This window comes from Pseudorca crassidens, chromosome 1 (genome assembly GCF_039906515.1).
Source record: "Pseudorca crassidens isolate mPseCra1 chromosome 1, mPseCra1.hap1, whole genome shotgun sequence".
NCBI classification, from domain to species: domain Eukaryota; kingdom Metazoa; phylum Chordata; class Mammalia; order Artiodactyla; family Delphinidae; genus Pseudorca; species Pseudorca crassidens.
Genome location: NC_090296.1, coordinates 180,823,030 through 180,851,020, shown reverse-complemented (window position 1 = coordinate 180,851,020; position 27,991 = coordinate 180,823,030). Strand labels below are relative to the sequence as shown.

Here is a 27,991-nt window from a genome sequence, read left to right as displayed (position 1 = left end):
GATATAAACAGACAATGAATTCCATTCACAAGAGCATGGCTGGATAACACAGTCGGCATCCCCGTAACTGAAGACGAAATATGCACTCACTGGCACGGAGGACTGAAGGGGTGACCTCGATCTCACTCGTTGCTTGGTAAGGCTGGAAGGCTGAAACACTGTTGGTGCCGAGCTCACTGCCAAACATCTCCGGACTCTGGGTGCCTGTGGAGCTGGCACTGGTGCCGTCACCTCCGTGATGCGGGTCCTGCTCATCAAACACTGCTACCAGCTAGAAATGACAGGTAAATTTGCAATTATAAACAAAGGCATTTAAAATGACAACCAACAACTTACACCACCTTTGATGTAAATCTACAGAGGAAAAATATGGATATGTACACACCCAGGAATGTTATGTTTTAGGAAAAGAAACTTCAAAGAAATAGTCTTGCCCTGAGTTTTGATGCTTTATTTTTATATTTCTAAGTCATACACTTCATATGCAAAATTCTCTGGGTGAAAATAAAAATAAAACGGTTTTATATCACAGAATGCTTAAGGGGATGGAGTGGATTTAAATCTTTTTGTAAATGATATATCAAGCGGAAAAGAAAGTGCATATATACCTATATATAATGCATATACATGATATATAGTTTATCCAGCAAAAGGTATAAGGGACCCTTCATATGGGAAGAAGGGTATATTAAAAACTGTGCAATGCTCATTTGTGCATAAGAAACACAGAAAGGATACAAGAAACTAATGAGACGGGTAGGCTACAGGGAGTTAGTAGGAACAGGGTTGAAAGAAAGAGAGAATGGGAACAATAGTGGAGATAATGGGGCGGTAACACTTTTCTGAATATATTTTTCTGTAACTCTGACTCTTAGAACCATCATAATGATTCAAATACTTAAAAGAGAAATAAATAATTGAAATCGACCAGGAGGCAAGGTGGGGTCTGGGGGTCGGGAATCTAAAATGGAGCACAAACAAATAAACCCAGCTATGTTACAAATGAAAAACAGAACCACACGAAAAGGGTGGGGAAGAAAAGAACTAAGTCACTTTACGAAACTTTTTTTTTCCACTGTTTAACGTAAGGCTAAAGGCAAAAAGAACCTTCACAGAAATATTGTATTCTAGTTAGTAAAGCTGTCCCTTACAAGCGCATAGTTTAGAAATTCATACTCCACACACACACACACACACACACACACACACACACACAGCAGGAATGAATGAGAAAGAAAAAATATTTTGGCTAATGAGAGCCAAAGTTCTCACCGCCAGAAACAGAAGTTACAAGCAAGGAAATATACTGTAGTATTAGATTAGAATTAGAGGCATCAATATGAACTTGTGGTTTTATAAGGAGGTAGGCCGACGGGTATGGATGGATGTGAATACGTGTGTCCTAGCTCTGTCCAGTGAGAGATCCTAGAAGCAATGACATTGCTTCAATGTCAAATTGCTGGTCCAAGAACCAATGAACACAAGTGGCCAGATCATGGTTTCTAATACTATTCTCCAATAAATGAACTAGAACTCCTTAGAAAAATAGTTAATTCCAGGGTTGGGGACAGAGAAAATATGTGATGAGCCTGGAACACCTTGTGATACTAAAGAACACATCAAAGGAAGCACATCAAAGGGAATTAGGGCCAGCCTTAAGGAGCTCCCAAGGGCCGAAACCATTTGGGACACTTGTAAATGATCAAATAATGAGAGCATTAGATTATAACCCAAGATAAACTAAACATCTGTGAGTTCGTAATGATATAAGTAAATAATCGAAGAAATAAATAAACAAATGGTGGAGAATGGACAGCTTTTCCTTCCTGGAGCATCCCAATTAATAAATATGGAAAAAATCACTAAAAGAGAAATTATCACTAGGCAACCTCCACAGTCAGAACTGTCTCAGGCAAGATCTACCAACGGACGCTAACGTTAATGGGTGAGAGTATGGTGAGATATGGGCATATCTCAGAATATCTCCCCGTAAGATGCTTTTTAATTAAAAAGAGAAAGTAGTGTCTGCGGGCAGAAACTTGGCAGACAGCACTTCACCAAGTGCTGTCCCTTCACTTCATCAACATCACGTACCCTCTGAAAGATGCACTGAGAAATACACAACGTCACTTCCGTGGTACTCTTGCCCCAAATGCATAACTTTGGTCTAATCATGAGGAAACATCAGACAAATCTAAATTGAGGAGCATTCTGTAACTACTACTCTTTACAAATACCAAGGTCGGGAAAGTAAAAGGCTGATGAAATTGTGTACCTTGGAGGAGACTGAGGAGAAATATGAACTGCACTCAGTGTGAGCCCCCTGCCTGGCTCCTGGGCTAGGCAAAAGGCCTCAAAAGGCCTCATTAGTGGGAAAGAAGGAAAATTCAGATGATTAGTTAGTAGGATGGACTCAATGTTATTCGTTTCCTAACTTTGATAACTACACTATGATTATGCTGGACGTGAACATTAGGGATAGATGAAGGGTATATGGAAGCACTGTGTACTATTTTTGTAACTTTTCTGAAATATGAAACTATTTCAAAATTGAAAATTTTCATAATACAGCATAACAAAGTACCATAAAAATTAAAATTCAACCTATTTCTTCTTATAACTAAACAGTGGCAGCACTTCTTTAAAATCTCAAAGAGTAATAAAGTTCTAAGGCACAGAACACCTTGGTCATTCACACTCCAATCCCATGCCTGGCGAAGTAAGCTCAGCCTTCCAAGAAAAGAAGGGTCGGGACTGCACACGAAAAGAACCACACCTTCTGCCGCCAATCCAAGCCTTTTCAACGCCAATACTCCGATCAGTTAACAGACCAAAAGGTGTATTCACAGAATATGGAAAGTATTTATAATTACAGTTTGTCATTTTGAACAAATGCTATTGACATCAATCAATTCATAAGACAAAAAAGAAAACCACCATAAGGTCGTAGAGACATGCGACAAACAGGAAGCTCAGAATCCTGCTGTGGCAGCTTATATAATTAGCTGATTAAACAATCTGAAGGAAGGTTAAGTGGTAAGAAGAAATTAAAGTCAGATGAACAGTTGGGCCACTCAACCTTATAATAAGCAACATCAGTGGGAAAAGAAATCCTTAGCAGTTATAAAAAATGGAAAGGTGTTTGTATATATACACTAAAGTTTCCATATACAGTATATATGTGCGTGTGTTGTAGGTATATGTATGTATGTATATATACATATATATAATCAGACTGTTTATCTGATAAGCATCTCCGCATATTAGTAACACAGACAGTAACCCCTGATTCTACAGATCAGGGGTCAGCAAGCATTTTTCTTAAAAGGTCCAGACAGTAAATATTTTTGGAGCTGCGCAATTCAAACAGTCTGTGTCACAACTATTCTACTCTGCATTGTAGCATGAAAACAGCCATACACAATACATGAATAAATGAGGGTGACTATGTTTAAACAAAACTTTATTTACAAAGCAGACGGTGGACCAAACTTGACCCACGGGCCATAGTTTGATGATCCTGCACTAATTTGCTCATCCCTCTAGTAACATCCAATTTAAATTTTTCAATTTGGGAAATAAAACTAGAAGTCAAGGTACCTTGGTAACCCTGATAAGCTAACAATATTCATTTCAAGCTCTTCATCAGGATTTTGAATTTCTATACTTGATTTTAATGTCATCAGACTTCTCACAAGGTGTGTGGCTTCATATGCAGTTTGAAGATATTAAGTTCTGACATTTTGGCGCTTAATTGGAAGCAAATGAAATTCAAGTTTTGTTATTCACTTTTCACCATGATGTGTTCTCTCAAGAATCAAGTCCTTTCTGCAAACTGAAAATGGAGATTGAAAATTACAAAGAACGAGCCTTAAATGCCACACATGATGGAAGAACTTATACACATATATTAGTTTCAATAATTATCTTCAGCATTTTTAGAAAACACAAGAATTATGAAATCTGGACTGTGCCACGAACAAACGCTGTCTGAATTTCAGCGGCAGAATCACAGTCGGTGGTTTGCAATATGCCCATAACATACAATTCTACAGCTTTCATTTAAACCAAGATTTAAGTGCCAGGTGCAGACATAAAGTAATTTTGTGTTAAACTGGGAAGGATATATGATTTTAGAAAATCTGCTCTACAAGAATACACAGTAGCACAGCAAAAGAAAATGAGACCTTCACAAAAACATCACATATTAAAAATCTCTATCGTGTCCTTCAAAAAATAAAGGAAATGTCTTGCTTTTAAATTTGTGAAACGTGACTCAAATCCATATTTTAACAGATGGAATCTTCACTGCTGTCCATGGAGTAGATTGTTTTTGAAAGTTCACTTTAACTTTCAATAGTTATTACTTCACCGCTCTTCTGATCCATTCACCTATCCAGTCTCCACGAGAAAAGACAGGCAGAATTTAGGATAACACCCACGATGACCCGCCTATAAATAAAACTCCAAACTTGGCCACACACTGCCACCTCCCTCAGAACAAGTCATTTCAGCTGCCTGAGACATCAGAACCCTCCAACAGAAAACCCATTTCGTAAGCATCACACGTAAATGCATATATAAGCCACTTGGATCAATGGTGGCCTCTTTCATGGATAAAAATCAGATCTAAAAGCCCAGAACTGTGTGTAGCCAAGTGGCTAAGAGCACAGAATTCACAAAGAGAACTACATTCAAAACCAGCTCTGACCTTACTTCTTAGATGGATGTTGGCCTAATCCACTGGCCTCTCGGCCATCGCTAAGCCTTACCTGTCCTCATCTGGAAACAGGAGAGTGACTGTGGTAGGCAGAATAATGCCCATGACTGTCCACACCCAAATCCCCAGAACCTGTGGACGTTGCCCTTCCATGGCAAAAGGGACCTGAAGATGCGATTCAGATCAAGGACCTTAAAACGGGGAGACTGTCCAGGATTATCCAGTGCGCCTCAGCTAATCACAGGAGTCTGGATAAGTGGAGACCCTTTCCCAGCTGTGGTCAGAGGGAGATATAACAATGGTTAGAGAGAGATGACACTTCTGGCTTTGGGGATGAAGCCAGGGAGCCGTGAGCCAAGGAACGCGGGGGCCTCTGGAAAGCAAGAGAATGAATTCTCCCCTAGGGCCTTCAGGAAAGAATGCAGCTCTGCTCCACCTTGATGTTACCCATGTCAGACTTCTACCCTACAGAACTACAAGTTAATAAATGTGTGATGTCTTAAACTACTAGTTTGTGGTAATTTGTTATGGCAGCAATAGGAAACTAATCTAGTGCCAGGATCTCTCCTCCTGGACTTGTGACAAATCAGAAAGAAGGCGTGTCGACTTTCAGAACACAAGCGCATGCTTACTGTTAGCTATTATTAAGTGATAGCGTGGTGGTTGATAAATATATACTTATGGAAAATTAAGGATCAGTTTCAAGAGTAACTACAGACTGAGGCAAAATTCTTCGATACACCGATAATAAGAGGGGAAAACAACAGGAAAAGGAGAGGAAAAGGCTTGCTAGAAAAAGTCAACATCACAATAAGCACAGAGTGAAGTTCTTCTGCAGGTGCCCTCCATCCTCCCCTCAACCCCTCACACAAACACAGAGCAGCATTTTACATCTCATTTCACTGAAAAGAAAACTGAGACTCAGAAAAATTAATATGACTAGAGCTTAGCTATAAGTATAGAATGAATCTGAAATTGGAAGTCAAATCCATCCAACTTCAGAGATCTTATTTTCTCCCAACCTCACTGCCCCGGAGCATCTAACATGTCGACAGCAAAGCCTTCTGGGAAACTCCAGGCTATGAGCACCTACAAGTCTTGGAATCGAATTCTATTTATTCTTGATTAACTAAAGCTAACACCCCACCTTACCAAGTTAACGTAATTTTGATACCACTACCTAAAAGTTTCTGAACATATCTGAGGGTAACCATGCTAAAGATATCATCACTCAGTCCTGATCAGAAGAGCTTTTTAAAAGAATCAAAAGATGTTGCAGATTCTGTCTTCATACAGGAAATAGCAGGGGACGTAAGTCGAGTAGTTGCCTAAGTGAGGTTGCCAAGACTCTAGGCCCAGACGCCACACGCCCTCCAAAGCCATTTTACTGCCATAGCCCTTGAGTCATCCGTCTGTCTCTGTTGATTTCTTCATGTAAGGGCTGCGCATATCCAGAAAAAGTTGATTATTATGGGTCTCATGAACATCTTTTACACACTCAACATTAATATATCAAATTGTTTGACTCTGAAATAAAGACGTGTAACTCTTTAGAAAGGCATCATGTTTCCGGCCCTGGAGAAGGTCCAAAGTACGTGGAAAAATACTAAAAATGATACTGAACTTGAAGGTGCCTTTAAGACCCTTTCTTCACCTAAGGAACATGATTGGCCTCAGTGAGTAAGCCGGACTCCACTGAATCACTTCGTCTGCGGTATCAAAGCAAAATCGGCAAGAAACACAAAAGACAACATGCACTTGATTTTGCTTCTGGTAGGGAACTCTTTGCGTTTGCCACATTTTTCAATATTCTTCCTAACACAAGACTATGATGATGATGCTTCTGAACCCCCAATATAACGATGGCATCACGTAAAACAACACATCTCTGAACGATGGCAGGGAGGTTTCATAGGCAGATTTGCCTGTAAAGAATAAATGCAACAGAGAGAAAATGCAGTAAAAATGTGAGAGCTCTATCACAGTATAACATTCCAAAAAACTAACAATAAAAATCAAGTAGTTGTAGATACATGTATTTTATGACGGAAGTAAGGCTGTTCCGTAACATACGGTTCTAAACTATCACTATTCCAAAAATGACTTTTTCTTCCCATAGGTCAATCTAGGAGTTTCTATAGTTAGGATCACACATATCGATACCTTTACCTTTTTTTTTTTTTTTTGCCCTTTGACTCAAGGATACACCTTTAAAAACATGGTAGGGAATTCCCTGATGGTCCAGTGGTTAGCACTTGGCGCTTTCATTGCTGGGGCCCAGGTTCGGTCCCCTGGTCGGGGAACTAAGAATCCGCAAGCTGTGTGGCACAGCCAAAAGAAAAAAGAAAAGGAAAACTAAGAGACACTAGCACGGTTATATAGATTAGTGCAGTATGTTATCTGCTCACAAGAGGGGAACCTAACGAGATAAATATTTAACAGTGTCATTTCAAACAATATACCATGTAGGAGGGGGTAAGACATTCCCTACCTGAACAACCAAGGAGACCAACACCATCACAAGCCGCTACCTGTGGATGATCAAAGGTTACTGTCCCACAAGAGCTAACAGCATCCTTTAAGAAGGTAATATTTCATGGACAGAGATGCTTAATAAAGATATTGCGCTTCATCTGGAAATCACAGTGAAATCTAGTCACCTATGACACTCCCCAGCTTATATTTCAGAGCTGGGATTTAATTCTGCTGTCCCTTAGGGTGACACACTGTGTCACCCACTGAGCCTCCAGACTAATTAGATTCCCAATTTAAGAGTTATGCTCAACTAATAGCCTTGAGTGTTATCAACCGCAAACCACAATGAACACATGCAAATGCTGTAGCCATCAGCTGGCTGACCCACTCGTGAGACATAATGCAAACCCTTCCCCCTCCCATCCCCGTTACCAAGGACCACTGTTCCCTTTGTACCCACCCATGAGGTTACAACTACATTACACTATTGCTGAAGTGTTAATAAAAAGCAAGACTGCACAGTAAGACAGAACAAAATGAACCTGAAACTGGCTAATCACACATATATGGGTTGACACCAAATTGGAGGAGGTGGCATTTGTTGAGATTTTCCCATGAGCACATGCAGCTTCCCCTCAAAGAGATGACGGTAAAACTGGGAAAGAAGCCCTATGAACCTCAGAATCAAAGGTAATGATGTAATAATGAATTATTGTGTAGACATGGGCCAAAAAAAACTATCAAATCAATTTTTAAGCTTTGTAATGACTGAACTCACTTTAACGACAGAGGCAACACTAAATCCTTAGTCATTCTCTGAGCCTTACTTGCTCTCATGGTTCATTAAAAACTCATTTAAATAAAGCTACAGTTTTACTGGTCGAGTAAGCAAAACAACAGCAAAAGAATATATTGGGGCCAGTGGTGTTTTATAATAGTAGTAATACAAGCTGTAACTAATAAAAACAAACTCACAACAGAAGGAGAATCTCAAGCTTGCCACTGAAAAACTTTAAATGTTATATAAGCAAGATTAATTCTCTGCTTCATCAGCATTTTAAAAATTAAGTGTATATTGTCTGATACCAAAAAAAACAAAAAACAAAAAAACCCCACAGCTTAGGAGAGAACTCTAAATGCCATGGGCACACTGAAGGCGCAGCCACTTTTCCTCCTGGCTAAGCTAAGAAAGGTGAAGAGCTGGAGTCCTTTCCCTGCACTGTACCTGGAGCCTCAACCTCAAATCTGTCTCAACTTCCAGCTCCGGGGCTTGAGATTCGAGAGGCAGCAGGTCCTCACCTACGGGTGCCCTGCCCCCGGCTCCTTGCCACTGTCAACCTCCTAACATACATCTCTCCAAAAGTGAGCGAGGGGTAGAAACAGGATTCAACAACAAGGTGTTTTAATCTGTACACAATTTAGCTTGACAATCAGTATGTGTAACACATTGACTCAGGAAGAGCTGCGTTAACGAATTGTAAATGAGAGACTCCCCCAGGAGTGACTCCTTTGATGAATTCCATAGTCTGGGGGTTGGGGATCTAAGTTTAAAAATATATGTATTATTAATCAAAAGTCCAACATCACGTAGGAAACAGACAGGCACAATGTGACAAGCGAAAACCACACACACACACACAGAGCCTTTCAATCAATGCTTTACTCTAAACTGTGATTAAAAGGTCCGTGACGAAAACCTACAGCCCCAGCGATGCGACTTGAGCTTTGCGGAGTATGTATGCACGAGTGACACTTCCCCTCTGTCCCACAAAGACATGCCACTGTACACGGACTCCACAGTCTAGGGCACCAGCCTCAACCATCCCCAACCCCTGAACCACAGACCAAAGGGATGAGAGGCTGCAATGTGACTGCTCAGCCCAGAAACGCAGCACCACCATTACCACCAGGCAGGACCGCTGCTCATGCCTGCCGTCCTGCACTTCTGGATTTCTGCCTCCACTTGGTGAGTCTGCTGAAGCTGAGTTGAGACCTTGGTTAGGAAGCCCCTCTAGTCTTTTTTACCTCCTCAGCTAGCCAGGTAAATTAAGCCAGGGCCTCTTCCACTGACCTGAAAACCTCGTCTCCGTATGCCCTCACCACCCCTGCACCTAGCAAGATACAAACGTCTACGTGAGAGGGCAGCAGGAGTCGATTTGAGCCTCAAGTCACAAGGGCAGCCTCCCATCAACCTGCGCCCTAGACTCCGTGCTGTATGGAGTGCACATGTATCAGGTGATTCCAGGCTCGCGGGAGAAATCTGCCACGGCTCATCAAATAACCACCTCACAGAACAATGCGTTCACATACTCTCCCTAAGCAACCCATCCCTGATTCCACTGTTGAATCTATGACAAAGGACTCATCACTAAAATTCCTTGCCAGTCAAATCCGGTGAACTATAATACTTTATTTTATTGGCAGTCGGTAGTGGAAAACTTCCCATCCTAAAACAGAAATTTAAAGGATCACTTCCTTAGTTCTAAATTTTGCAAATTATGTTTAAAATTAGAAGCACGAGAAAAGAAAACTTGGCTCTGGTTCCATCAAGCCATCAGTACCGAGGAGGAGTTAAGCAGAAAGCATCTCGGCACAACGGTTAGACCTAGAGATCGTGCAACAGAGGTAAGCGAATCATCATCTCTGGCATTTACAGGCAAGATCATACTTCCAACTGAAGGAACCCGCCTTGTTTCCAAGGCAACTTGCCATTTGTATAGGGGACTCACTTGGGGGTTAGTAATCCCTTAACTGCTGACTTCACAATTTGAACCAGACTCCCACTGATATCTTAGCTTCCATCTAAAAGCATCGTCAGGAAAAAAAAAGAGAGTTTAACTGCTTTAAAAGACAGGAATTCAGAAGATTCTGTGGCATTCATTGACTTTGCGGGGCAGGAGAGGGACACAGGAGCAAAAAGTGACTAAGAAAAGCACAGCAGAAGAACTGGGAGTCGCTGCTGCTCAGTCATTTGTTTCCCATTGAAGATGCATCAAACGCACCACTTCTGTTCACTCCAAGTTCTGAACGAAAGTTCAGTTTATACTGATATATAACAAAAAGTCAGTCTTCATTCTGACAACCACAAGCCAATATTAGCAAAAGATCAGAGTTCAACAAATCTGTTTTGTAAAATATAACACTAATGTTACATTACAAAATGCCTTTCAGCTTAATTTGCATGCAAAAAGACAAAGTGTGACTTTTAAATATCCACCCGGAGGCAAAGATGAAAAACTTCAAACATTTTCTGACTCCTTTTTGCTACACTCATTATCTCACCACCTTCTACAAAAGGAGCTATAATGTGTCCTTGACATTATCCCAAATTATCTTCAGTATGCAAGACAATGCTGATTAAATTAAGCTCATTTAAATCAGCTGGCAGGTTTATTCAAAAAGTAACTAAATAATAAAATTCTTTATAGCAACTACTCTTCATTAGTATAACCTGCTTAGCAATGTTTTTTTAAAAAGCGGACACAGAATAAATACTAATTGCGTGTCAATCCTTTCTCCTCCATGTTTGACGGATGAAAGAAATACCTTAGAAGTTGAACATCTCCCCTAATCCACAAATCACTTTAATACTAAAATTTCACACAAATCTTTTGAAATCCAGTGCCATCTAATGGATTTAGCCAAGCACAAAGAGTTTTGAAACCTGACTTTTTGGCAGAACATATTCTGAAGACAGACAGAATTTCTGCTTTCCTTCCATTTACATCTCACAGAAAACCTCCCCATGGCTGACCTGGAACTGGGCCGGTGGGCGGGGGTCGGTCAAGTCAAGGTCATCCCATCATTTGCAGTGCCCTCCACTCCTTTCATAAGGGCGAGGCTGCCAGTCTTAGATGGGTTCCCCAGGACGACTGAGGCTCAGAGAGGTGACCCCTCCCAGCTGTGGGACCTGGACAGCTCCTCCACATTTTGGGTCTCAGTGCTGCACAGGGCTGTTGCACATGTTATTTTACTGAATTCTGAGCAAGTGCTTGGAAGGGTTCCTGCAGGTCGCAAGTACTCAATAAACGTCAGCTACCATGATGATTTTAGAGAGCGTCAAGAGATTGAGGTTATCACCGGAGGAAGATGAAGGGCTCCGGGACTAAGTTCAGCCGTGTGAACTTCATCCTGAAAACCCTGGGGCAGCCCTGAATGCACAGCAGTGTAATCTGCATTTATTCTGCAGAAGGCTTGGAGGAGTTTGGAGAAAGGACTGGAAAGGTAAACATGGCAGCTCCTTAGTCCAATAGAGAAGAAGTCAGGAGGGCCTAGACTCATAGGAAAGCAGTGGAGTGAAAACACAATTAACACAAATAATTATTAAAACGCAGAGCTGAGACTTATTTAAAAGGCTTTGGTGCTTGGTGGGTGAGTGGCGCCTTGGAGGAGGGGGACAAATCTGAGATGTCTAGGCTTGGGTGGCTGGGCAGGGGACAAGTATAAGGACGAAGAAGTTTGGGATGAAAAACGATGCATCCAGATTGAGGTACATCCAGGGTCCAATTCCCAGTAGACACCTGGAGTTGGGGGTCCATGGGGGGAAGGGGAGTTCAAGACTTATGACCTGGAACTGGGCGATGTCATTGGTGGATGGTGGGTGAAGCCAGGAGTTTATTTAAGGTCCCAATCTGGACGTGGAGCGTGTAGGGAAATCAGAACCAAACCGCCACAAAGCTGAGATTGCAGGCTTCTCTTCTCTTCCTCCAATTTCATTTTGGAAGAAATTTGAGAATTGACTAAACAATGTAAGTAAACTCAAGGAAACCAGGAAAGGGAAAGTATCACGGGGTAGTGATCAGTAGTATTTAAATACCACCGGGAGGCATATCAGCACTTTCTCAAGGAAGGTGACATCAATACATATTTTCAACAAGTGGGACCTAAAGCTACTGCAATACACGTGCTAAAATAATTTCAGTAATAGGGAATGAATGGTAAAAGAATAGGAAAAAAAACTTAATTTTTAGTCCACTGATATACAAAAAATAGACGCTCAGATATTTGTTCAAATAACACTAAGCAAATAAATTCGTCTTTACATTATGTTTGTCTCAACAGATGAGGATTCTGTAAACAGCTCTTGGTTTTCTTGTGAAAAGGTCTGTTTCCTTCATCTTCGTGTCCCACCCTGCTCCTGCCTGAAAGGTGCCCCAATAAATACATAATGAATTAATATCAGTTTGCATATCTATTTTGCAGCCCCTTTGAAAAGCATAGGCAAGCTAATACCAGCAGCTCATCCACTGCAAGTCCTCAGGGCATCATGCCCTAACCTCACGCCTCTGCTTGCACACCCAGAAAACCACAGCCTGCAAGAAGAGAGAAGGAGATCAGTGCAGCCTGTACCTTAGTTCACGGAATGAGACCAATTACCCATGTCATCGTCCTCCTACTTTTTCAACACTCTAACATCCAGATCTTACTATTTATTCTCTGAAACCAGAAGTACTTTTGAAGTAGGCTGAGGCTAGAATCTCGGGAAACAGTAGGCTGATGCAAAACAAAGGGCCACGGACGTTCCCGGAGTCCCTGACCCTCCAGCTGCGGTTTCCGCCTTTCCTATAGGAAGGATCACAACTTGGACTGCTGATAATACAAGGCTGCACCGGAGTATAAGGCCCATCACCTACTTCACTTTACTTATTCTTTTACTCACACTGTGTACCTACTATGTGCCAAGAAATGAACGAAATGAAAGAATGAACCTTCTCCATAGAAAAAACAAAATGCACAGAGGCACTGAATTCTGCATGTAGTTGCAGCAGGTTCACAGACCTCCCCTCTAAAAGAAAGAAGACAGAATTAAAGACACATTTTCTAACATTCAATTAAATATCAATACACATTTCTTAAATTCCATCACGTCACTCTGATTACCACAGTTATATATTAGCAGTGTAAATCTCTTCTCAATAGCCTCAAATTCTCTTTATTTCCTTGAAGTATTCCTGCTACTTTCTCTGCTCCATCTTCCCATTTTACTATATAAATGTTCAAAGCTAAAACCCAGAAATAAGGAATCACTTTACATGGATTGGAATAAAAGAGAATCATAAACAAAATTCCTGACTATTTAAAAAATGTGGGACTTCCCTGGTGGCGCAGTGGTTAAGAATCCACTTGCCCCAATGCAGGGGACACAGGTTTGAGCCCTGGTCCAGGAAGATCCCACATGCCGCAGAGCAACTAAGCCCATGCGCCACAACTCAACTACTGAAGCCCGCGTGTCACAACTACTGAAGCCCGCATGCCTAGAGCCCGTGCTCCACAACAAGAGAAGCCACCACAATAAGAAGGCCGCGCACCGCAACAAAGAGTAGCCCCCGCTTACCACAACTAAAGAAAGCCCGCGTGCAGTAATGAAGATCCAACGCAGCCAAAAATAAATTAATTTAAAAAAATAAAATAAAATAAAAAATGTGATTACCGTAACAGCAGCAGCAGTAGCAACCAAGTGATACTAATGGCAGGAGCTGACCCTTCTTATCCTCAAAATACAAAGAGCACTGCTATCACACCCTCTCAACACCCAGGGAAATGAGAAACCTACAAGGTTGCGTTAACTGGCTGTGGTCCACCACCACTTGTAATTGGCAAAACCTCCCAAGTGTGCTTGAAGCCAAAGGTTTCGCTCTGAATCCCTGCAGGACAAACATTATTTCCCATAGATCACCACATTTCCTTGTAAAAGGATCTCACACCTTTTTATTTTTATTATTATTATTTGCGGTACACAGGCCTCCCACTGTTGTGGCCTCTCCCGTTGCGGAGCACAGGCTCCGGACGCGCAGGCTCAGCGGCCATGGCTCACGGGCCCAGCCACTCCGCGGCATGTGGGATCCTCCCGGACCGGGGCACAAACCCGTGTCCCCTGCATCGGCAGGCGGACTCTCAACCACTGCGCCACCAAGGAAGCCCTCTCACACCCTTTTAGAAGATAGTATCCACCCCCAGAAAACCAACCACCACTGGGGGATCCTGAACCCTGGATTCCAGGGTCCTTGGATGAACCTCTGCTGTGACACTTCGCCCCGTCTGTACATCTGTGCAGTGGTCTCAGCGGATCACCCTGCTCTCCCCCGATGAAGTCAACACAGTCAATACCTTGGACATGATATAAGGAATTTAAAACAACAGTATGAATGACCCAAGGACTGAAAGAAGAGGTGAGAGAGACAACAACGTAGAAGAAAGTAACAACAGGAAACCAACTGCAAGCCGAGGAGACCCGGGGATTCTGGACCCGGTGGCAAACCAACCCAGAACCTGACTGCTATGGGGCCCACCCTCCTCACCAAGAGTTTTATCTCTGAAACCACTGAAAATGCTGGAAATGTCTTGATGATCCAGAAGCTGCAAACCGCTCAGACAATAAAATCATTCTCACACACAAGAGACCCCACAGACCGTACAGTCTGTCTACACAGGCGTGATAGCAAACGCAGAAAAGGCCACTGCTGGGACATTTAAGCACAGTTCCTACAACCTTGCGTACTAGCCTAAAAGAAAGGAAAATACAAACTCCCAAACTGGCCAAATTAGTGCTTATGGTAAAACACAAATCTAATTAGACACTTAACATCAAAATTGCCAGAAATAAACACACACTTCATGTAAACAAACCATTAATAGGCTGTTGCTTTTTCTTTGAAAGAAGCACATTATTTATAAACTGCTGCCACCTTAAAACTGGCCTCATTCAATCCTGTCAGACAGTGAAACACACTTAGGCAAGTGGGAAATTAGGAGGGGGGAAAAGTCACTTCACAAATTGTGACATCACTAAGTGTCATAAGTGAATAAAACAGAATGTTGCACAAGACTGTATAAAGACAAGATCTTTATTCAATACCTTCACCAAGAAAGAAAGGCTGAATTAAACTTCCACATCTGATGAAACTATAAGTTCACTTATCAGTTTCCCCTCATAAAATAACAGTAACGGAAAACCCCTCAAATTAGTGATCCAGACTTCCTGGTGTCAAATATTCCCAGTGGAGCCTTCAAAACTGCAAGAGAGTCAGGAAATCTGAGCGCCAGCTTGCACGGGTGCTCTGGGAAGACTGGCCGCTGTGCCCTAACCTGGCCGCCTTCCTGGAAGCTACCACCAGGTGACATCCCTGGGATATAAGCTCCCTGATAAACAAGACACAACACGTGTACAAAGAAATGGGTCTGACTGATGAGAATCTAACGAAAGCTGTCTGGGTCACAGGACTTGAAAGAAAAGAAGCTTTGCAAAGACACAACACCAATACTCCAAGCACTCTGGAACGCACTTCCACCCCGGGAATTTGCTCTTTGGAGGTAGCTGTCAGCTTCATTCCACTTCCTGGAGGATGAGCTCAGGGGCTGGACTCCAGATATTGCGGTCTCTGTACCATGAGTGCCAGGCGGGACACAGGTGCCAGGGTGAACAGAGCAGCAGATCGACTGGGATGAAGCCCTGCGAGAGGCGGGGCGGAGAAGCTGGGCAGAAAGAATGAAGCACAGAAAGAGTCTTCAAGGGCGAAGGGGAATCACCCGGCCAGAGGCTGGAGAGGAAGAAGAGGGAGGCGGGGCCACAGCCCCTCGTGCAGGGCAGCTCTGATCCCAGGGGGAGGGCTGCTGAGTTCCACCTTCTTTCAAACAGAGAAAGCAAAAGCACCGGTTCTCATAGACCTGGAATAACAATCCTTGATTTGCAAACAAATAATACAGCTTCACAATGCCTTATCCACAATTCCAACATCAAATGGCTCCAGAATCGAACATGTTTTCGTAAGTTTCTGAGAAGCACATTCGGCAAAACCGAATCTGGACCGATGCAAGATTATTTATAATATGCATTTACTCGCATGTTGGAGAGAAGGCACGTGTCCCCACAGAGCCGTCAATGATTGGACTACGGAGTTCTGCCTTCAGCATCACAGGGGATGTTACATGTTCTGATCACCTTCCCTACTGCCTTTCTAAAATGGGAAAAAATCTGGACTCTAACATCTGGCCGTAGGGATTTCAGGCAAGGCATCGTGGCGCTCTCAGCGGTGTGCTGGCTCTCGAGAACTCACGGTTAAATTTTCAGGAATTCTGCAAACCCACTGTTAAACATAGTCATCATTAAAATTTACTTATGCAAACTTACAATTAAATAAATTCAGTTAAAATCAAAGGTAAATAAATGAAACTCACCCCTTCCTAATTACACTACTGCGTTTCACTGCTCTCTGTGGTCTGAGGATATGCATGTCTCTCTCATCCACAGGGTGGAAATGTTACATAATGGTGTAAATGGTGTGTTTCCAACTCCACACTCACTGACGACGTCACACTGGTTCTTGAAATGGGCCACAGTAGAGCATTCACACCACAGAAACCAACAAACTCTACAAATCAGTGGGTTGTTGAACATTTACAGGCACATCTGTGCTTTAAGCTCTCTTGACACTCTGAAGACAAAGATGAACCATGAGTACCTCATGATGGTAGAGCTCAGAGTGGGCTCCAGTGCACAACAGACAGCGTAGAGGGGGAATTTGAGAGACAAGGTCTATGGAGCAGAAACTTCAGGAACCCCAGGGCCCCTTTCCCAGGGTTCTGTTAGCAATCAGAGAACAAGCCCTGCAGGCAGCCTCCTTCCCGGCCTCCTACCCCATTCCCAGGGCATTACTTAGAGGTCAGCTCCCAACTGCCAGCAGGCATCAGGGAGGGATTAACCATTTTATTCAATGTTGAGGCCCCAGGGCCTAACCCGTGCCTTGCACATAGTAGGTACACAGTACATATTTACTGAAGGAATGAATGAATCCTCCAAAGCACCTTGTGGTCCAATACACGCTGTATTTCAAATCCCGTAAGGTAAGAAAAAGTGCCAAACAAACAGACCATTTGCTAAACCTCTTCTAGTAGAAGAATTCATGAGGTGAAAAAAATGAGTACTCTATTATATTTATAAAGATAGAAGTATATGAAATTTCCTTTACTTTCTGATTTAAGTAAGTAGTTTTGCTTGAGTCTGAAATCTATTACTTGCAATATTGTTTCTATGAAAAAAACAAGAGTTCCAAATAACTGATTTTAAAATGAGGTTTTAGAGCACAAATCCATTCCTAAGTTGGAGATAGAAGCCTAAATATATAGTCACCATAGCAACTTTTTCACAAGCTCTCATAGCCCTAATTTGAGATACAGGTAAAATTTTAAAGAAAAAAAAATAACCACCATTCAAAACAATTAAATAATCAAAACATTCCATAAAGACATATTCACAATAATATAGAAAATGCAGGAGCCAATTTTTCAGGAGATAAAGTTAATGCTTCTTTCCTAATCTTAATACGTTATTTATAAGGCACTCAGAAGGTTTCTTATTTGTTGCCTAAGAGAACCATCATCCTGTACATAACTGCATGTAACTGATATTTCACACATGGTATCTGCATGAGAAACACAAATGCAGAGAGGAGGCAAGGATTTCCAATGCATATACACCTAACATTCTAAATGCTTCCTTTACAGAAGTGGAAATTTAAACCTCCCCGATCTGTAGTATGAGACTAAAAAAGACTTCCGCCCTAAGATCTAATCTATGTTCCTAAGGGAATAACAAAGTTCTCTTATTCTATAGATCCTCCACAGATGAAGTCTGGCCTCACGGGCAACCTCCAATTTGAATCTTGTGCAAACCCCTTGAAGCCCAAGACGGCACACCCTCTCCTGCTGACAGCGTAACCTCTGTCTCCTGAACCGAGGAAGCCACAGGTCTGCAACAGGACGATCCATCTTGTGTGGCAGGTGTCGGATCACCGGGAGGAGCGGCTCTGGGCAGTTCAGCTGCCTCACCTGCTGCTGTTTTTCAGAACCATCTCTGCACACAGCAGCTACAGAAAGCCCAGGACAAAGCATGTTCTTTAGCCCTGGTGCACCACACTTGAAGAACACCCACAATATATCTTTATCCCACAAACAGCGAATAATAAGTGCCATAGGGACCCACTCCATCCGGAAAAATATACTTACAATAACTTTTAGGGACCTCCCTGGTGGTCCAGCAGTTAAGACTCCTGCTTCCAATGCAGGGGGCGCTGCTTCAAACCCTGGTCAGAGAACTAAGATCCCACATGCTGGAGACCTTCAAGATGGCAGAGGAGTAAGACATGGAGATCACCTTCCTCCCCCAAAATACGTCAGAAATACATCTACATGTGGAACAACTCATACAGAACACCTACTGAGTGCTGGTAGAAGACCTCAGACCTCCCAAAAGGCAAGAAATTCCTCACGTACCTGGGTAGGGCAAAAGAAAAAACAGCGACAAAAGAATAGGGATGGGGGGCCTTCCCTGGTGGCACAGTTGTTGAGAGTCCGCCTGCCGATGGAGGGGACGCGGGTTGGTGCCCCAGTCCGGGAGGATCCCACATGCCGCGGAGCGGCTGGGCCCGTGAGCCATGGCCGCTGAGCCTGCGCGTCCGGAGCCTGTGCTCCTCAACGGGAGAGGCCACAGCGGTGAGAGGCCCGCGTACGGAAAAAAAAAAAAAAACCAGGGATAGGACCTGCACCTCTGGGAGGGTGCTGTGAAGGAGGAAAAGTTTCCACACACTAGGAAGCCCCTTCGCAGGCAGAGACGGGGCGTGGCGGAGGGGGGAAGCTTCAGAGCCGCGGAGGAGAGCTTAGCCACAGGGGTGCGGAGGGCAAGATTCCTGTACAGAGGATCGGTGCCGACCGGCATTCACCAGCCCGAGAGGCTTGTCTGCTCCCCGGCTGGGGCGGGTAGGGGCTGGGAGCTGAGGCTCAGGCTTCGGTCGGATCCCAGGGAGAGGACTGGGGTTGGCGGCATGAACACAGCCTGAAGGGGGTTAGTGCACCACAGCTAGCCGGGAGGGAGTCCGGGAAAAAGTCTGGAGCTAACGAACAGGCAAGAGACCATTGTTTCGGGGTGTGCAAGGAGAGGGGATTCAGAGCGCCACCTAAAGGAGCTCCAGAGACGGGCGCGAGCCGCGGCTATCAGCGGGGACCCAAGAGACGGGCATGAGACAATAAGGCTGCTGCTGCCGCCACCAAGAAGCCTGTGTGCGAGCACAGGTCACTATCCCCACCTCCCCTCCCAGGAGCCTGTGCAGCCCACCACTGCCAGGGTCCCGTGATCCAGGGACAACTTCCCTGGGAGAACACAGGGCGCGCCCCAGGCTGGTGCAACGTCACGCCAGCCGCTGCAGCCGCAGGCTTGCCCCGCCTCCATACCCCTCCCTTCCCCCGGCCTGAGTGAGCCAGAGCCCCCGAATCAGCTGCTACTGTGACCCCGTCCTATCTGAGCGAAGAAGAGATACCCTTAGGCGACCTAAACACAGAGATGGGGCCAAATCCAAAGTTGAACCCCAGGAGCTGTGCAAACAAAGAAGAGAAAGGGAAACCTCTCCCAGCAGCCTGAGAAGCAGAGGATTAAATCCCCACAATCAACTTGATGTACCCTGCCTCTGTGGAATACCTGAGTAGACAATGAATCACCCCAATATTGAGGAGGTGGACTTTGGGAGCAACGGTAGACTTCGGGTTTGCTTTCTGCATCTAATTTGTTTCTGGTTTTATGTTTACCTTAGTTTAATATTTAGAGTTTATTATCATTGGTAGATTTGTTTATTGATTTGGTTGCTCTATTCCTTTTTTATATATAAATTTTTTTTCCCTTTTTCTCTTTTTGTAAGTGTGTATGTGTGTGCTTCTTTGTGTTATTTTGTCTATATAGCTTTGCTTTTACCATTTGTCCTAGAGTTCTGTCTCTCTTTTTTTTTTATAAGTATAGTTTTTAGCGATTATTATCATTGGTGGATTTGTTTTTTGGTTTGACTGATTTATTCTTTCTTTCTTTTGTTTTTCTTATTACTTTTTATTTTTTAATTTTTAATATTTTTTTCATTTTTTATTTTAATAACTTTTTCTTTCTTTCTTTCTTTTATTCTCCCTTTTCTTCTGAGCCATGTGGCTGACAGGGTCTTGGCACTCCAGCCTGGTGTCAGGCCTGAACCTCTGAGGTGGGAGAGCCGAGTTGGGGACATTGGTCCACCAGAGACCTCCCAGCCCCAAATAATATCAATTGGTGAGAGCTCTCCCAGAGGTCTCCGTCTCAACACTAAGACCCAGCTCCACCCAAAGACCAGCAAGCTCCAGTGCTGGACACCCCATGACAAACAACAAACAAGACAGGAACACAACCCCACCCATTAGCAGAGAGGCTGCCTAAAATCATACTGACTTCACAGACACCCCGAAACACACCACCGGACGTGGTCCTGCCCACCAGAAAGACAAGATCCAGCATCACCCACCAGAACACAGGCACCAGTCCACTCCACCAGGAAGCCTACACAACCCACTGAACCAACCTTACCCACTGGGGACAGACACCAAAAACAACAGGAACTACAAAACTGCAGCCTGCTAAAAGGAGACCCCAAACACAGTAAGTTAAGCAAAATGAGAAGAGAGAAATACACTGCAGATGAAGGATCAAGGTAAAAACCCACCAGACCTAACAAATGAAGAGGAAATAGGCAGTCTACCTGAAAAAGAATTCAGAGTAATGATAGTAAAGATGATCCAAAATCTTAGAATGGAGAAAATACAAGAAACGTTTAAGAAGGACCTAGAAGAATTAAAGAGCAAACAAACAATGATGAACAACACAATAAATGAAATTAAAAATTCTCTAGAAGAAATCAATAGCAGAATAACTGAGGGAGAAGAACAGATAAGTGACCTGGAAGATAAAACAGTGGAAATAACTACTGCAGAGCAGAATAAAGAAAAAAGAATGAAAAGAATTGAGGACAGTCTCAGAGACCTCTGGGGCAACATTAAACACACCAACATTCAAATTATAGGGGTCCCAGAAAAAGAAGAGAAAAAGAAAGGGACTGAGAAAATATTTGAAGAGATTATAGTTGAAAACTTCCCTAATATGGGAAAGGAAAGAGTCAATCAAGTCCAGGAAGCACAGAGAGTCCCATACTGGATAAATCCAAGGAGAAACACGCCAGGATACACATTAATCAAACTATCAAAAATTAAATACAAATACAAAATATTAAAAGTAGCAAGGGAAAAATAACAAATATGAATCCCCATAAGGTTAACAGCTGACCTTTCAGCAGAAACTCTGCAAGCCAGAAAGGAGTGGCAAGACATATTTAAAGTGATGAAAGGGAAAAACCTACCACCATGATTACTCGACCCAGCAAGGATCTCATTCAGATGCGACAGAGAAATTAAAACTTTTACAGACAAGCAAAAGCTAAGAGAATTCAGCCCCACCAAACCAGCTTTAGGCAGGAAACACAAGAGAAGGAAAACACCTACAATAACAAACCCAAAACAGTTAAGAAAATGGTAAAAGGAACATACATATCGATAACTACCTTAAATTTAAATGGATTAAATGCTCCAACCAAAAGACATAGACTGGCTGAATGCATACAAAAACAAGACCCATATATATGCTGTCTACAAGAGACCCACTTCAGACCTAGGGACACATACAGACTGAAAGTTAGGGGATGGAAAAAGATATTCCATACAAATGGAAATCAAAAGAAAGCTGGAGAAGCAATTCTCATCTCAGACAAAATAGACTTTAAAACAAAGACTGTTACAAGAGACAAAGAAGGATACTACATAATGATCAAGAAATCAGGGCTTCCCTTGTGGCGCAGTGGTTGAGAGTCCACCTGCCGATGCGGGGGACACAGGTTCGTGCCCCGGTCCAGGAAGATCCCACATGCCGTGGAGCGGCTGGGCCCGTGAGCCATGGCCACAAAGCCTGCACGTCCGGAGCCTGTGCTCCGCAACAGGAGAGGCCACAACAGTGTGAGGCCCACATACTGCAAAAAAAAAAAAAAAAAAAAAAAAGAGAAAAAAGAAATCAACCCAAGAAGAAGAAGATATAACAATTGTAAATATTTATGCACCCAACATAGGAGCACCTCAATACATAAGGCAAATGCTAACAGCTATAAAAGGGGAAATTGACAGTAACACAATCATAATAGGGGATTTTAGCACCCCACTTTCACAAATGGACAGATCAACCAAAACGAAAATAAATAAGGAAACACAAGCTTTACATGATACATTAAATAAGATGTACTTAATTGATATTTATAGGACATTCCATCCAAAAACAACAGAATACACTTTCTTCTCAAGTGCTCATGGAACATTCTCCAGGATACATCATACCTTGGGTGACAAATCAAGCCCTGGTAAATTTAAGAAAATTGAAATCATATCAAGTATCTTTTCCGACCACAATGCTATGAGACTAGATATCAATTACAGGAAAAAATCTGTAAAAAACACAAACAGGGCTTCCCTGGTGGTGCAGTGGTTGAGAGTCCACCTGCCGATGCAGGGGACGCGGGTTCATGCCCCAGTCTGGGAAGATCCCACATGCCGCGGAGCGGCTGGGCCCGTGAGCCATGGCCTCTGGGCGTGCATCCGGAGCCTGTGCTCTGCAACGGGAGAGGCCAGAACAGTGAGAGGCCCGTGTACCGGAAAAGAAAAACACAAACAAATGGAGACTAAACAACACACTACTAAATAACCAAGAGATCACTGAAGAAATCAAAGAGGAAATCAAAAAATACCTAGAAACAAATGACAATGAAAACACAACAACCCAAAACCTATGGGATGCAGCAAAAGCAGTTCTAAGATGGAAGTTTATAGCAATACAATCCTACCTCAAGAAACAAGACACAACTCAAACAACCTAACCTTATACCTAAAACAATTAGAGAAAGAAGAACAAAAAAACCCCAAATTTAGCAGAAGGAAAGAAATCATAAAGATTAGATCAGAAATAAATGAAAAAGAAATGAAGGAAACGATAGCAAAGCTCAATAAAAGTAAAAGCTGGGGGGCTTCCCTGGTGGCGCAGTGGTTGAGAGTCCGCCTGCTGATGCAGGGGACACGGGTTTGTGCCCCGGGCCAGGAGGATCCCGCGTGCCGCGGAGCGGCTGGCCCGTGAGCCATGGCCGCTGAGCCTGCGCGTCCGGAGCCTTTGCTCCGCAATGGGAGAGGCCACAGCAGTGACAGGACCGCATACCACAAAAAACAAAAACAAACAAAAAAACAAAAAAAGTAAAAGCTGGTTCTTTGAGAAGATTAACAAAATTGATAAACCATTAGCCAGACTCATCAAGAAAAAAAGGGAGAAGACTCAAATCAATAGAATTAGAAAAGAAAAAAAAGTAACAATGACACTGCAGAAATACAAAGGATCATGAGAGATTACTATAAGCAACTCTATGCCAATAAAATGGACAACCTGGAAGAAATGGACAAATTCTTAGAAAAGCACAACCTTCCAAGACTGAACCAGGAAGAAATAGAATATATAAACAGACCAATCACAAGCACTGAAATTGAAACTGTGATTAAAAATCTTCCAACAAACAAAAGCCCAGGACCAGATGGCTTCACAGGTGAATTCTGTCAAACATTTAGAGAAGAGCTACCACCTATTCTTCTCAAACTCTTCCAAAATACAGCAGAGGGAGGAACACTACCAAACTCATTCTACGAGGCCACCATCACCCTGATACCAAAACCAGACAACGATGTCACAAAGGAAGAAAACTACAGGCCAATATCACTGATGAACATAGATGCAAAAATCCTCAACAGAATACTAGCAAACAGAATCCAACAGCACATTAAAAGGATCATACACCATGATCAAGTGGGGTTTATCCCAGGAGTGCAAGGATTCTTCAGTATACACAAATCAATCAATGTAAACCATATTCACAAACTGAAGAAGAAAAACCATATGATCATCTCAATAGATGCAGAAAAAGTTTCTGACAAAATTCAACACCCATTTATGATAAAAACCCTCCATAAAGTAGGCACAGAGGGAACTTACCTCAACATAATAAAGACCTTATATGACAAACCCACAGCCAACATCATTCTCAGTGGTGAAAATCTGAAAGCATTTCCTCTAAGATCAGAAACAACACAAGGTTTTCCACTCTCACCAATATTATTCAACATAGTTTTGGAAGTTTTAGCCACAGTAATCAAAGAAGAAAAACGAGTAAAAGGAATCCAAATGGGCAAAGAAGAAGTAAATCTGTCACTGTTTGCAGATGACATGACACTATACATAGAGAATCCAAAAGACGCTACCAGAAAACTACTAGATCTATTCAATGAATTTGGTAAAGTAGCAGGATACAAAATTAATGCACAGAAATCTCTTGCATTCCTATACACTAATGATGAAAAATCTGAAAGAGAAATTAAGGAAACACTCCCATTTACCACTGCAACAAAAAGAATAAAATACCTAGGAATAAACCTACTGAAGGAGACAAAAGACCTGTATGCAGAAAATTATAAGACACTGATGAAAGAAATTAAAGATGATACAAACAGATGGAGAGATATACCATGTTCTTGGATTGGAAGAATCAACATTGTGAAAATGACTATACTACCCAAAGCAATCTACAGATTCAGTGCAATTCCTATCAAACGACCAATGGCATTTTCACAGAACTAGAACAAAAAATTTCACAATTTGTGTGGAAACACAAAACACCCCGAAGAGCCAAAGCAATCTTGAGAAAGAAAAATGGAGCTGGAGGAATAAGGCTCCTGGACTTCAGACTATACTACAAAGCTACATTAATCAAGACAGGATGGTACTGGCACAAAAACAGAAATACAGATCAATGGAACAGGACAGAAAGCTCAGAGATAAACCCACACACATATGGTCAACTAATCTATGACAAAGGAGGCAAGGATATACAATGAAGAAAAGAGAGCCTCTTCAATAAGTGGTGCTGGGAAAATTGGAGAGGTACATGTAAAAGAATGAAATTAGAACACTCCCTAACACCATACACAAAAATAAACTCAAAATGAATTAAAGACCTAAACAGGAAATCATAGGCAGAATACTCTATGACATAAATCACAGCAAGATCCTTTTTGACCCACCTCCTGGAGAAATGGAAATAAAAACAAAAATAAACAAATGGGACCTAATGAAACTTAAAAGCTTTTGCACAGCAAAGGAAGCCATAAACGAGATGAAAAGACAACCCTCAGAATGGGAGAAAATATTTGCAAATGAAGCAACGAAGGATTAATCTCCAAATATACAAGCAGCTCATGCAGCTCAATATCAAAAAAACAAACAACGCAATCCAAAAACGGGCAGAAGACCTAAATAGACATTTCTCCAAGGAAGATATACAGATTGCCAACAAACACATGAAAGGATGCTCAGCATCACTAATCATTAGAGAAATGCAAATCAAAACTACAATGAGGGATCACCTCACACTGGTTAGAATGGCCATGATGAAAAAATCTACAGACAATAAATGCTGGAGAGGGTGTGGAGAAAAGGGAACACTCCTGCACTGTTGGTGGGAATGTGAATTGATACAGCCACTGTGGAGAACAGTATGGAGGTTCCTTAAAAAATTAAAAATAGAACTACCATACGACCCAGCAATCCCACTATTGGGCATATATCCTGAGAAAACCATAATTCAAAAAGAGACATGTACCACAATGTTCATTGCAGCACTGTTTACATTTACCAGGACGTGGAAGCAACCTAAGTGTCCATCGACAGATGAATGGATAAAGAAGATGTGGCACATATATACAATGGAATATTACTCAGCCATAAAAAGAAACGAAATTGAATTATTTGTAGTGAGGTTGATGGTCCTAGAGTCTTTCATATAGAGTGAAGTAAGTCAGAAAGAGAAAAACAAATACCGTATGCTAACACATATATATGGAATCTAAAAAACAAAGGTTTGAACAGCCTAGGGGCAGGCTAGGAATAAAGACATAGAGAATGGACTTGAGAACATGGGGAGGGGGAAGGGTAAGCTGGGACAAAGTGAGAGAGTGGCATGGACATATATACACTACCAAATGAAAAACAGATAGCTAGTGGGAAGCAGCCACATAGCACAAGGAGATCAGCTTGGTGTTCTGTGACTACCTGGAGGGGTGGGATAGGGAGGGTGGGAGGGAGACACAAGAGGAAGGAGATATGGGGATATATGTTTATGTATAGCTGATTCACTTCATTATACAGCAGAAACTGACACAGCAATGTAAAGCAATTATACGCTAATAAAGATGTTAGGGAAAAAAACCCCAAAAAAATGAAAAGTCCCTCATGCCTCACAGCCAAATAATAATAATAATAATAAATTTAAATAAAGTGGTACGAAATGAATGAAATGGAACAGAAAAGAATAGAAAATATCAATGTATATTTTAAGTAGGAAGGCTGTTTACAGATTTACATATTTGTTCACTGGGCCACCAAGTCAAATGCACCTCCTCCTCTAGAGTGTTTGTCCCAGGGACATTGGCTGGTGTGGAGACACTTCTGGTTGTCACAACTGGGGGAGGGTGGTATTGACACTAGCTGGTACAGGTCAGGGAAATCCGCTAAACCTCCTACAACGCTCAGGACAGTCCCACACAACCAAGAACAAACAATCCAGCCCCAAATGTCTCCAGTGCCAACACTGGAGACAGCCACAAGTTTCAAGACCATTAACTGACCTTGTAGTTCACGCCATCTGACGGTCACTCCTACAGGGCCCACGTATGCATTGCTGTAAGCGGAATCTGCTAATACTTAAGAAGTAAATGTAGGGCTTCCCTGGTGGCACAGTGATTAAGAATCCGTCTGCCAATGTAGGGGACACGGGTTCGAGCCCTGGTCTGGGAAGATTCCACATGCCACGGAGCAACTAAACCCATGTGCCACAACTACTGAGCCTGTGCTCTAGAGCCTGCGAGCCACAACTACTGAGCCCACCAGCCACAATTACTGAAGCCTGCGTGCCTAGAGCCCATGCTCCGCAACGAGAGAAGCCACCGCAATGAGAAGCCTACGTACCACAAGGAACAGTAGCCCCCGCTCACCACAACTAGAGAAAGCCCGTGCATGGCAACAAAGACCCAACGCAGCCAAAAATAAATAAATAAATTTATAAAAAAAAAAAAAAAAAGAAGTAAATGTAACCGTAGCCTCTCAATGGACACAGTTAAAGCTTGGTTCCAATTTTTTTTCCTACAATAAAAATGACGGGGCTTCCCTGGTGGTGCAGTGGTTGAGAATCTGCCTGCCAATGCAGGGGACACGGGTTCGAGCCCTAGTCTGGGAAGGTCCCACATGACGCGGAGCAACTAGGCCCGTGAGCCACAACTACTGAGCCTGAGCGTCTGGAGCTTGTGCTCCGCAACAAGAGAGGCCGCGACAGTGAGAGGCCCGTGCACTACGATGAAGGGTGGCCCCCACTCGCCACAACTAGAGAAGGCCCTCGCACAGAAACAGACCCAACACAGCCAAAAGTAAATAAATAAATAGATAAATTTTTTTTAAAAATGACGGATGCTCACTGCAGAGAGTTGTGAAACTGAAAGAGAATAAAGGATTTTGTGACAAATGAATAAAAAGATAGAGCAAGGCAGGACAGTCTCATAATTTGTAAATCCTTTACCAGAAAGTAATAAATTCCTATGCTCTACACGTTGTGAAGAAGCCACTGGTTTCAGGTTTTGCTTTTTTTTGGTTTAAACTTCACAACTTTTCACACAAGAACTTTAACAATAAGACAGCTCTCATATCATCAGAAACAACCAGAGTAAGTTACTAGAGTTGACTAAAAAATCCTAAAACAGAAGATGGTGAGAAAGGGAGAACGAGAAAGAGAAAAATAAAGGAGAGACAAGACCAAGCCAGGAAAACACAAGCAGAAACCT

At 42.6% G+C, this 27,991-nt stretch overlaps 1 protein-coding gene across 23 annotated transcripts in view; it reads right to left on the bottom strand.

The window, feature by feature from the left end:
- The window catches only part of PARD3 (par-3 family cell polarity regulator), a 727,131-nt gene that overhangs the window by 475,154 nt on the left and 223,986 nt on the right, over window positions 1–27,991 (bottom strand). For all 23 annotated transcript variants that reach the window (XM_067702290.1, XM_067702246.1, XM_067702315.1 and 20 more), the window contains exon 3: window positions 91–271. In XM_067702290.1, the coding sequence (XP_067558391.1) occupies window positions 91–271 (181 nt within the window). The remainder of the gene's footprint in view (window positions 1–90; window positions 272–27,991) is intronic.